Source organism: Hyperolius riggenbachi, chromosome 7 (genome assembly GCF_040937935.1).
Source record: "Hyperolius riggenbachi isolate aHypRig1 chromosome 7, aHypRig1.pri, whole genome shotgun sequence".
NCBI classification, from domain to species: domain Eukaryota; kingdom Metazoa; phylum Chordata; class Amphibia; order Anura; family Hyperoliidae; genus Hyperolius; species Hyperolius riggenbachi.
This window is the reverse complement of record NC_090652.1, coordinates 2,114,244-2,126,676: the sequence shown is the minus strand read 5'-3', so window position 1 is coordinate 2,126,676 and position 12,433 is coordinate 2,114,244. Positions and strand designations below refer to the sequence as shown.

The following is a 12,433-nucleotide window of genomic DNA, read 5'->3' as shown; positions in this document are numbered from 1 at the left end:
AACCCTAAACCCCTCTTCCTGACGCCTAACCCTAAACCCCCCCTCCTTAACGTCTAACCCCTCCTTTCCTTACGCCTAACCCTAAACCCCTCTTCCTGACGCCTAACCCTAAACCCCCCCTCCTTACGTCTAACCCCCCCCCCTCTTCCTGACAACTAACCCTAAAACCCCTTATAGTTGATGTTTGCATTCGTGCCTATGCAGCGCCCAAATCATCCACTAGTCACCGGCGCCCAAATGTCACGCTCTGAGAGAAACAGACAAGTTCAGAGAATTCCATGAAGGGCATTTGGTCACTGATTAGGAATAATAACATCCTTCCAAAGTTCTCAGCTTGGCTTCTATAAGTTATAACCCGTATCTCTGAAAGTCCTGATCAGTCTGACAAGCAGAATTCACTGAAAGCTGAATGTCAGCAGGTGCTTCTGGATCTGACAGGTTTGCATTAAGGTCAGAGACTGCGGTTAGGCTGCGGCCTCCTCACCATCTTGTCATCGATGACTTTGCCCCAGTTGACTTTTGGCGCATCGATCACTGGAGTCTTTTGATTGTAGATCTGGTCATGCTTCTGCCTCTGGGTGAGAAGACGCTCCTTCAGCTGCCGGATGCTGGTGGAAAAACAAAGGACCATTACTAGGGGGCATCAGCGAGGAGGAAAATAGAGCCACAATGCAGTAGAGTAACTTGGGTGCTATGGGCTCCTTTGCAGTTTTACATTGCACCTGATCAACTACTCTATATTGATATGGAGCAGCAAAACCTGCTAAAGATGTCCACAGTGTCAGAGAGGTGTGAGCAGGGAAGGGGACAGCTGCAGTGTCAGAGAGGCGGGGGAGGGGACAGCTGCAGTGTCAGAGAGGTGTAAGCGGGGGAGGGGACAGCTGCAGTGTCAGAGAGGTGTAAGCAGGGGAGGGACAGCCGCAGTGTCACAGAGGTGTAAGCAGAGGAGGGGACAGCTGCAGTGTCAGAGAGGTGTAAGCAGGCGAGTGGACAGCTGCAGTGTCAGAGAGGTGTAAGCAGGGGAGGGGACAGCTGCAGTGTCATAGAGGTGTAAGCAGGGGAGGGGACAGCCGCAGTGTCAGAAAGGTGTAAGCAGGGGAGGGGACAGCCGCAGTGTCCTTTGAGGTGTAAGCAGGGGAGGGGACAGCTGCAGTGTCAGTGAGGTGTAAGCAGGGGTGGAGATAGCTGCAGTGTCAGAGAGGTGTAAGCAGGGGAGGAGACAGCTGCAGTGTCAGAGAGATGTAAGCAAGGGAGGGGACAGCTGCAGTGTCAGAGGTGTAAGCAGGGGAGGGGACAGCTGCAGGGTCAGAGAGGTGTGAGCAGGGGAGGGGACAGCTGCAGTGTCAGAGAGGTGTAAGCAGGGGAGGGGACAGCTGCAGTGTCAGAGAGGTGTAAGCAGGGGAGGGGACAGCTGCAGTGTTAGAGAGGTGTAATCAGGGGAGGGGACAGCTGCAGTGTCAGAGATGTGTAAGCAGGGGAGGGGACAGCTGCAGTGTCAGAGAGGTGTAAGCAGGGGAGGGGACAGTTGCAGTGTCAGAGAGGTGTAAGCAGGGGAGGGGACAGCTGCAGTGTCAGAGAGGTGTAAGCAAGGGAGGGGACAGCTGCAGTGTCAGAGAGGTGTAAGCAGGGGAGGGGACAGCTGCAGTGTCAGAGAGGTGTAAGCAGGGGAGGGGACAGCTGCAGTGTCAGTGAGGTGTAAGCAGGGGAGGGGACAGCTGCAGGGTCAGAGAGGTGTGAGCAGGGGAGGGGACAGCTGCAGTGTCAGAGAGGTGTAAGCAGGGGAGGGGACAGCTGCAGTGTCAGAGAGGTGTAAGCAGGGGAGGGGACAGCTGCAGTGTCAGAGAGGTGTAAGCAGTGGAGGGGATAGTTGCAGTTTTAGAGAGGTGTAAGCAGGGGAGGGGACAGCTGCAGTGTCAGAGAGGTGTAAGCAAGGGAGGGGATAGCGGCAGTGTCAGAGAGGTGTAAGCAGGGGAGGGGTAGCCGCAGTGTCCGAGAGGTGTGAGCAGGGGAGGGGACAGCTGCAGTGTCTGAGAGGTGTGAGCAGGGGAGGGGACAGCTGCAGTGTCAGAGGTGTGAGCAGGGGAGGGGACAGCTACAGTGTCTGAGAGGTGTGAGCAGGGGAGGGGACAGCTGCAGTGTCTGAGAGGTGTGAGCAGGGGAGGGGACAGCTGCAGTGTCTGAGAGGTGTGAGCAGTGGAGGGGACAGCTGCAGTGTCAGAGAGGCATAAGCAGGGGAGGAGACAGCCGCAGTGTCAGAGGGGTGTGCATAGGGGAGGGGACAGCTGCAGTGTCAGAAAGGTCTGTAAGCAGGCAAGGGGACAGCTGCAGTGTCAGAGAGGTGTAAGCAGAGGAGAGGACAGCCGCAGTATCAGAGGTTTAAGTAGGGGAGGGGACAGCAGCAGTGTCAGTGAGGTGTAAGCAGGGGAGGGGACAGCTGCAATGTCAGAGAGGTGTAAGCAGGGGAGGGTACAGCTGCAGTGTCAGTGAGGTGTAAGCAGGGGAGGGGACAGCTGCAGTGTCAGAGAGGTGTAAGCAGGGGAGGGGACAGCTGCAGTGTCAGTGAGGTGTAAGCAGAGGAGGGGACAGCTGCAATGTCAGAGAGGTGTAAGCAGGGGAGGGGCACCTGCAGTATCAGGTGTAAGCAGGGGAAGGACACCTGCAGTATCAGAGAGGTATAAGTAGAGGAGGGGACAGCCTCAGTGCGAGTAAGGTGTAATGGGAGTGGACAGCCACAGTGTAAGCAGGGGCACTGGGAAGAAATGATGTGTGAGGGGTTAGGCCCTGGGAAACTGTTAGGTGCCAGGGGTAATATGGTAAGGCGCTGGAGATTAGTTAGGCACAGGCACCGGGAAAGGGGGGTAGGGGCAGACAATGGTTGGGAGGGGGTGAGGCAGAAGGTGGTAGGCACAGGGGTCAGGAGGGGGAGGTTATGGCACTATTATGCCACCCTTTGTAAACACTCATGTACGGAGACCACGCAGGGACTTTTGGCTAAACAGCTGCGCAGTTTCCTATGATTGGCTTACAAGTGTCAGGAAAGTATGTGATAAATTTCCCATAACTTTTATCTTCATGTTACGGATATTTCTGGGCCGTCCAGGCAGGACACAGCCGGATAAATTCTGCTTCCTGATCTCTGAACCTCACTTCCTGTGACTGTCCTGATAGCTGAATTCAGCAACAGCCTCCATCATTCCACACTTATAATGGCAATAATATTACAAATCCCCAGTGATAAAGTCACATGCTGCAGAGGGACAAATACAAGTGAAGGGAGTCCATGGTGTCCATTGTATGAGCCCCCAGCCCTAGGCACATGCCCCAGTGTCCTCAGGGGTGATTGGACAACATACAGTACAAATTGTTCTGCACTTCGGAGTACCCGATTCTGTGTTCAGGGCAAAGATGTGAATGGTTTCTAGATTTAGGTTACTTTTACATAAAGCTTGAAGGACCAGTATCGCGAAAAAGTAGGCAGTTAAAATCTGAGAGAACCGATAGGTTTTGGGCCAGTCCATCTTCTTATGGGGGATTCTCAGGGTTTTCTTTGTTTTCAACAGCATTTCCAGAACAGCAGTTTAACTACCAAAATAGTAAGATACCAGCCAGCCTCCCTACTCACTGGCATACTATTTTGTCAGACTTTGCAACTGCTGTTCAGGAAATGCTGTTGAAAAACAAAGAAAACCCTGAGAATCCCCCATGAGGAAATGAACTAGCTCAAAACCTGTCAGTTCTGTCAGATTTTACCTACTTACTTTTTTTGCGATAGTGGACCTTTAATTAGCATAAAGTGGGCATTGGCTTGAAATAACTTGCATTTTATTGTCCCTGTACAGCCCATGCGGTCACTGCACCGCTGCGCACACAGACCAGAAAGGGGAGGGCGGGGAATTTGGGTGTCGGCGGTGTTTTGGTAAAATAGGCGACGAATAGACCGTAATGTGAATTGTGCCTAGAGTGGCATCCAGGGGTCAATTTGGACCAGTTTGTAGATGGTGGTGGGAGGCGGGGGTGGGAGGGGGCGTTGACTTATAATTAGGAATGGCCCTGCCTAGGAGAAGTCATGGAGAAGCATGTGATCAGTTTGGTCAGCTGATAGATTTGTAAGCCTCTGATTTGCTGTGATGACTTCCTGGTTTAGCACATGATCAGGACCAGCAAATCAGAACCTTACAAATCTATCAGCTGATCAAACTGATCACATGCTTCTCCATGGGATCTCCCAGGCTGGGCCATTCCTAATTATAATCAGTTAGGGATTGATAGAGGTTTCAAGCAAGCAGTTATAGGGTTTGGTTTAGCGATAGTGAAATATTGGGGGAAAAGTGCCCAGATTACCGGGACCGCTACGTTACATGTGTGCATAGTCCGGGCAGGCGCGGGATTGGAAGGTGTATGGGGAAATCTCTGCAGTTTGTGAAGTATATGGGCCAGACGTCTCGCGTTCTGCCCACTGCTGGTTGAGGGGCGTGCAGTGGAGTACCTTTACATGTATGCATAGTCAGGACAGGCACGGGAGTGGTAGGTAGGTGTATGGGGAAATCTGTGAAATCGCTGCAGTCAGCCTCTGGGCATTGCTGGTTGAGGGGCGCACTGCAGATTATAGAGGGATTGGTAGGTGTATGGGGAAAATCTGTGAAACTGTTGCAGTCAGCCTCTGGTCATTGCTGGTTGAGGGGCGCGCAGCGGAGGAACGCGACTGACTGGCCACCAGCTCAGCCCCCACCACCTGCCAGGGATTAGGTGTCACCAGGCCAGCTATTTCTGTCACTCCTAATAGAATCCTGCTCCCCCCTCATAAACATGAAAGGCAGAGACAGACGGGATGCAGTGGTCTCTACTGAAGACCCCAGACTGAGCCTGGCAGAGGGGAACTGATCTCTGCTCAAACCCTTCACTGAAAAGCTGAAAACTCCCAAAACTGAACAGCTACATCTATTAGCATAACACAGCACTGCTTGCCTGTAACTGTGCGCCTATCCATGCAGGCTTATACAACTGTGTGCTGCTGCATCTATTAGCTTCTGCACTGCTTGCCTGTAACTGCGCGCCTATCCATGCAGGCTTATACAATGTGTGCTGCTGCAAGCTGCATCTATTAGCATAACATCTGCAAGAATCTGGAAGTATAAACATGTAATGGACCATCTCTAAAGCATAAGCAGCTTTCCATTAGGAAATGGAGGTCTTATAATTACTCAGTACTACTTCTTGCCAGACCCAGCACCCTCCCATAGAGGACACACAGTTTCTACTGTAACACTGGGATGCTGAGAAATGTAGTCTGTCATCTACGGTCTTCTTATATTTCACATGGTCATACCTGATTGACCCGATCTGCGGCTAAATCTGGAGAGGACAGGACGCAAGCTGCACTGCAGTGACAAGCACACCTGGCCCATAAAGTATTCTATCCAGCACTTTACTTCTATATGCAGTTTATTTTCACTTTGTTCTGATTCATAATGGAAGGTGTCCTGTGAAGGTGTCATGTGGCATCTGACTATATATCTATAATACATGTAATACACTATCAGTCTATAATGCAGTGCAGCTCCCCCTGGTGGTCAGCGTTGGGGGCACCCCGCAGATATTGGTTGGTACTCACTCCTCCTGGATCATGTCTCCCTGCGGATGGTTGAGGTGGCGGGCTAGGACGGCGTCTGTCTCCAGGACCACGATGATTTTGTTGGAATCGGTGATGGTGGTGTCAGTGGCGGCCTTATACATCACTGGCTGCGAGTTCACTATCTTGTCCACATCCTGCAACACACCAGCGATACAAAAGTCAGAACAGTCAGGCTCACACACGTTCCTGCAATAATTATTATTATATAGTGCCAGCATCTTCCTTTTATTTTATGTAATACATTAACCTCTTCCGGACCACGCTGATTGAAATCTATGCCCTGTTTGGAAGCGGTTATTCCTGCCAGGGCGTAGATTTCAATTGGCAGCAAGCGCCACTCACTTTCGCCATTCCCGGAGCTATCTACATCTCTGCACCCACTCGCTCTGCTGCAGAAGATGTCAGTGCTATATAAATACATAATGATATGGGAGGACATTAGACTATGACTATGGCAGGATTAGAGTGTGAGCTCCTCTGAGGACAGTCAGTGACATGACTATGTACTCTGTACAGCACTGCAGGATATGTCAGTGCTATATAAATACATAATAATAATATGGTAGGACATTAGACTAGGACTATGGTAGGATTAGAGTGTGAGCTCCTCTGAGGACAGTCAGTGACATGACTATGTACTCTGTAATGTGCTGCAGAAGATGTCAGTGCTATATAAATACATAATAATAAAATGGTAGGACATTAGACTATGCCTATGGCAGGGATTAGATTGTGAGCTCCTCTGAGGACAGTCAGTGACATGACTATGTACTCTGTACAGTGCTGCAGAAGATGTCAGTGCTATATAAATACATAATAATAATATGGTAGGACATTAGACTATGACTATGGTAGGATTAGAGTGTGAGCTCCTCTGAGGACAGTCAGTGACATGACTATGTACTCTGTAATGTGCTGCGGGAGATGTCAGTGCTGTATAAATGCATAATAATAATATGGTAGGACATTAGACTATGACTATGGTAGGATTAGAGTGTGAGCTCCTCTGAGGACAGTCAGTGACATGACTATGTACTCTGTAATGTGCTGCAGGAGATGTCAGTGCTATATAAATACATAATAATAATATGGTAGGACATTAGACTGACTATGGTAGGATTAGAGTGTGAGCTCCTCTGAGGACAGTCAGTGACATGACTATGTACTCTGTAATGTGCTGCAGGAGATGTCAGTGCTATATAAATACATAATAATAATATGGTAGTAGGACATTACACTATGACTATGGTAGGATTAGAGTGTGAGCTCCTCTGAGGACAGTCAGTGACATGACTATGTACTCTGTAATGTGCTGCAGAAGATGTCAGTGCTATATAAATGCATAATTATAATATGGTAGGACATTATGACTATGACTATGGTAGGACATTATGACTATGGTTGGATTAGAGTGTAAGCTCCTCTGAGGACAGTCAGTCTATGGTATAGTGTACCCTGTAGCGCAGTGCAGAAAACATTAGCATTATATAGATGAACTGCAATAATAATAATAATGACGACAATACTAATTAGAAGTGTATTGGAGTCATAGATAAATGAATATTGGGACGATTCTTCCTGATATCCTGAGCTAGGATTACGATGTAGGACTAACTGGTTATCCTGATATTTGGGGTGAGGTCAGGAGAGATAACAGTTGACAGTCAATGGAGAATGTAATCTCTGTCATTAGCCTCTGGCATTTGGTGATGATGCGACTGTCCCCAGGAATATCTGCAGGGTGATGACATCATCGCCCCAATCTGGCTGCCTGTGATGTCATGTAGGTGTTTGGCTCCCCAGGGAGTGACCCCCACATGCAGGACGGTCCCCCCTCTTTCGGTGGGTGTAGGTGAGTGGTGGTCATACAGGGAGGACCCCCCTATGCAGGCTCCCCTGGTGGGTGAAGGTGAGTGGTGGTCGTACAGTGAGGACCACCCCATGCAGGGTCCCCCGGTGGGTGTAGGTGTGTGGCTCTCCCCAGGCAGTGACCCCCATGCAGGCTCCCCTGGTGGGTGAAGGTGAGTGGTGGTCGTACAGGGAGGACCACCCCATGCAGGGTCCCCCGGTGGGTGTAGGTGTGTGGCTCTCCCCAGGCAGTGACCCCCATGCAGGCTCCCCTGGTGGGTGAAGGTGAGTGGTGGTCGTACAGTGAGGACCCCCCCTATGCAGGCTCCCCTGGTGGGTGTAGGTGTGTGGCTCCCCAGGCAGTGACCCCCATGCAGGCTCCCCCGGTGGGTCTGTGGGGGGCAGTCGGTACCTTCTGCAGCTTGGCGTCGGTCTCCACGATGTTGCGCTCCACTTGGTCGGCATTTTTCTGCAGCCGGTCGATGAGTTCGGACAGCTCCTTGTTGGAGACTCTGTAGAGAGAAGCAGAGGGTCTGTCAGAGAGACATAGCATGTTCCAGGCTCAGCAGGCAGTCAGCTTCACTCCCCTATCCCAGCCCTGCTCCCCCCACCCCTGGGCTGGCTGAGCTCTGTGCCAGGGGGGAGCTCACTGGCCCTCCGCCAGTTCATTAGCTGGTGACTCACTCAGCCTTTGTATTACTTTCCAAACTATGTATTTACTGAGGCCAGGAGATCAGCAGGCTGGAGCGGAGAGTGTTATACAAGCCTGCATGTTATCCCTGCACTGTCCATACCCTGCACCATGCATATCTCATACCACATGTACTGCCTATCCATACCCTGCACCATGCATATATAATACCATACACATACTGCCTGAAGCCAGGAGATCAGCAGGCTGGAACTGCGAGTGTTATACAAGTCCGCATGTTATCCCTGCACTGTCCATACCCTGCACCATGCATATCTCATACCACATGTCCTGCCTGTCCCTGCCCTGCACCATGCATATCTCATACCACATGTACTGCCTACCCCCACCCTGCACCATGCATATCTCATACCACATGTACTGCCTATTCATACCCTGCACCATGCATATCTCATACCACATGTACTGCCTATCCATACCCTGCACCATGCATATCTCATACCACATGTACTGCCTATCCATACCCTGCACCATGCATATCTCATACCACATGTACTGCCTATCCATACCCTGCACCATGCATATATAATACCATACACATACTGCCTGAAGCCAGGAGATCAGCAGGCTGGAGCGGAGAGTGTTATACAAGCCCGCATGTTATCCCTGCACTGTCCATACCCTGCACCATGCATATCTCATACCACATCTCCTGCCTGACCTGCACCATGCATATCTCATACCACATGTACTGCCTATCCATACACTGCACCACGCATATATAATACCACAATGTTCTGCCTGTCCCTGCCCTGCACCATGCATATATAACACCACATGTACTGCCTGCAGCCAGGAGATCAGCAGGCTGGAGCAGCCAGTGTTATACAAGCCTGCTACAAAACCTCATGTTATCCCTGCCCTGCACCATGCATATATAATACCACATGTCCTGCCTATCTCTGCCCTGCACCATGCATATATAATACCACATATACTGCCTGTATACTCCCGCCCTTCACCATGCATATATAATACCACATATACTGCCTGTCTATCTGTGCCCTGCACCATGCATATATAATACCGCATGTCCCTGCCTGCCTATCTGTGCCCTGCACCATGCATATATCATACCGCATGTCCCTGCCTATCTCTGCCCTGCACCATGCATATATAATACCACATGTCCCTGCCTGCCTATCTCTGCCCTGCACCATGCATATATAATACCGCATGTCCCTGCCTGCCTATCTGTGCCCTGCACCATGCATATATAATACCGCATGTCCCTGCCTGCCTATCTCTGCCCTGCACCATGCATATATAATACCGCATGTCCCTGCCTGCCTATCTCTGCCCTGCACCATGCATATATAATACTGCATGTCCCTGCCTATCTCTGCCCTGCACCATGCATATATAATACCGCATGTCCCTGCCTGCCTATCTCTGCCCTGCACCATGCATATATAATACCGCATGTGCCTGCCTATCTCTGCCCTGCACCATGCATATATAATACCACATATACTGCCTGCCTATCTGTGCCCTGCACCATGCATATATAATACCACATGTCCCTGCCTGCCTATCTCTGCCCTGCACCATGCATATATAATACCGCATGTCCCTGCCTGCCTATCTCTGCCCTGCACCATGCATATATAATATCGCATGTCCCTGCCTGCCTATCTCTGCCCTGCACCATGCATATATAATACTGCATGTCCCTGCCTATCTCTGCCCTGCACCATGCATATATAATACCGCATGTCCCTGCCTGCCTATCTCTGCCCTGCACCATGCATATATAATACCGCATGTCCCTGCCTGCCTATCTCTGCCCTGCACCATGCATATATAATACCACATATACTGCCTGCCTATCTGTGCCCTGCACCATGCATATATAATACCGCATGTCCCTGCCTGCCTATCTCTGCCCTGCACCATGCATATATAATACCGCATGTCCCTGCCTGCCTATCTCTGCCCTGCACCATGCATATATAATACCGCATGTCCCTGCCTGCCTATCTCTGCCCTGCACCATGCATATATAATACCGCATGTCCCTGCCTGCCTATCTGTGCCCTGCACCATGCATATATAATACCACATATACTGCCTGCCTATCTGTGCCCTGCACCATGCATATATAATACCACACGTACTGCCTGCCTATCTCTGCCCTGCACCATGCATATATAATACCGCATGTCCCTGCCTGGCTATCTCTGCCCTGCACCATGCATATATAATACCGCATGTCCCTGCCTGCCTATCTCTGCCCTGCACCATGCATATATAATACCGCATGTCCCTGCCTGCCTATCTGTGCCCTGCACCATGCATATATAATACCACACGTACTGCCTGCCTATCTCTGCCCTGCACCATGCATATATAATACCGCATGTCCCTGCCTGGCTATCTCTGCCCTGCACCATGCATATATAATACCGCATGTCCCTGCCTGCCTATCTCTGCCCTGCACCATGCATATATAATACCGCATATACTGCCTGTCTATCTCTGCCCTGCACCATGCATATATAATACCACATATACTGCCTGCCTATCTGTGCCCTGCACCATGCATATATAATACCGCATATACTGCCTGTCTATCTCTGCCCTGCACCATGCATATATAATACCACATATACTGCCTGTCTATCCCATCCCTGCACCATGCATATATAATACCGCATGTCCCTGCCTTCCTATCTCTGCCCTGCACCATGCATATATAATACCACACGTACTGCCTTCCTATCTCTGCCCTGCACCATGCACATATAATACCACATGTACTGCCTGTCTATCTCTGCCCTGCACCATGCATATATAATACCACACGTACTGCCTGTCTATCTCTGCCCTGCACCATGCATATATGATACTGCATGTCCCTGCCTGCCTATCTCTGCCCTGCACCATGCATATATAATACCACACACGTACTGCCTGTCTATCCCATCCCTGCACCATGCATATATAATACTGCATGTCCCTGCCTTCCTATCCCATCCCTGCACCATGCATATATAATACCACACACGTACTGCCTGTCTATCCCATCCCTGCACCATGTATATATAATACCGCATGTCCCTGCCTGCCTATCTCTGCCCTGCACCATGCATATATAATACCACACGTACTGCCTGTCTATCCCAGCCCTGCGCTATGCATAATCTCATAAATGTTCTGCGACCTGTGGCTGCAGCAAATAAGTGAATCAGGATAGGCAGATTTATAAGCACACCTGAAGAGAGAGGGATAAGGAGGCTGCCTTATTTATTTCCTGCTACACAATACCGGTTACCTGGCTGTCCTGCTGATCTCTCTGGCTGCAGTAGTGTCTGAATCCCAGCCCTGACACAAGCATGCAGCTAGTCTAGTCACACTTCAGTCACCGTATCGGCTTGTTCAGGGGCTATGGCTAGATGTATTGGAGGCAGATGATCAGCGGGACAGTTAGGCAATCTGCATTATATGGAGGTGTGGCGCTCGTCTGATGTGACAATGACAACTCACACACACATCTGGGAGGAGCTATGACACAGGGACGGAGCCTGTTAGGATCTTTTTGTTTATATTTGTGGGACACTTTGCTGCGCTCAGCTTGGAATACTTGGAATGCGAGCGTCCCGACCGTGACATGTTTGTGGCCCCGGGATACAGAGGCCTCTCAGAGCTGAAATCAGCGTAATAATGCAATTATTCCAGAAGGGTGTAAACAGATACTTCTAGAAAGTCTTCCTATAGTTACAGCTGATCTCTTTCACGTGTAGATCGAAAAACCGTGACAATCATAATGAGCTTCTGCGGCCAATTCTGCTATAGTGGAAGTGATCAGTGACCTCACAGCGCTATAATGTATGATAGGACAACAATCCTGCCGCCTGTACAGATATTCATGCAACTGTACGTGTACTGAGTCTGTGGGCTGCTGTCCCTGTCCCAGTCTGTGGCCTGCTGTCCCTGTCCCAGTCTCTGTGGCCCGCTGTCCCTGTCCCAGTCTCTGTGGCCCGCTGTCCCCGTCCCAGTCTCTGTGGCCCGCTGTCCCAGTCTGTGGCCCGCTGTCCCTGTCCCAGTCTCTGTGGCCCGCTGTCCCTGTCCCAGTCTCTGTGGCTTGCTGTCCCTGTCCCAGTCTCTGTGGCCCGCTGTCCCCGTCCCAGTCTCTGTGGCCCGCTCTCCCTGTCCCAGTCTCTGTGGCCCGCTGTCCCTGTCCCAGTCTCTGTGGCCCGCTGTCCCTGTCCCAGTCTGTGGCCTGCTGTCCCTGTCCCAGT

At 50.6% G+C, this 12,433-nt stretch overlaps 1 protein-coding gene across 2 annotated transcripts in view; it reads right to left on the bottom strand.

Annotated features, from left to right (window-relative positions):
- PPL (periplakin) overlaps window positions 1-12,433 on the bottom strand; it is a 135,065-nt gene that overhangs the window by 34,942 nt on the left and 87,690 nt on the right. For both annotated transcript variants that reach the window (XM_068243475.1, XM_068243477.1), the window contains 3 exons: window positions 7,893-7,992; window positions 5,612-5,766; window positions 485-608 (listed from right to left, as the gene is read on the bottom strand). In XM_068243475.1, coding sequence (XP_068099576.1) covers window positions 485-608; window positions 5,612-5,766; window positions 7,893-7,992 — 379 coding nt within the window. The remainder of the gene's footprint in view (window positions 1-484; window positions 609-5,611; window positions 5,767-7,892; window positions 7,993-12,433) is intronic.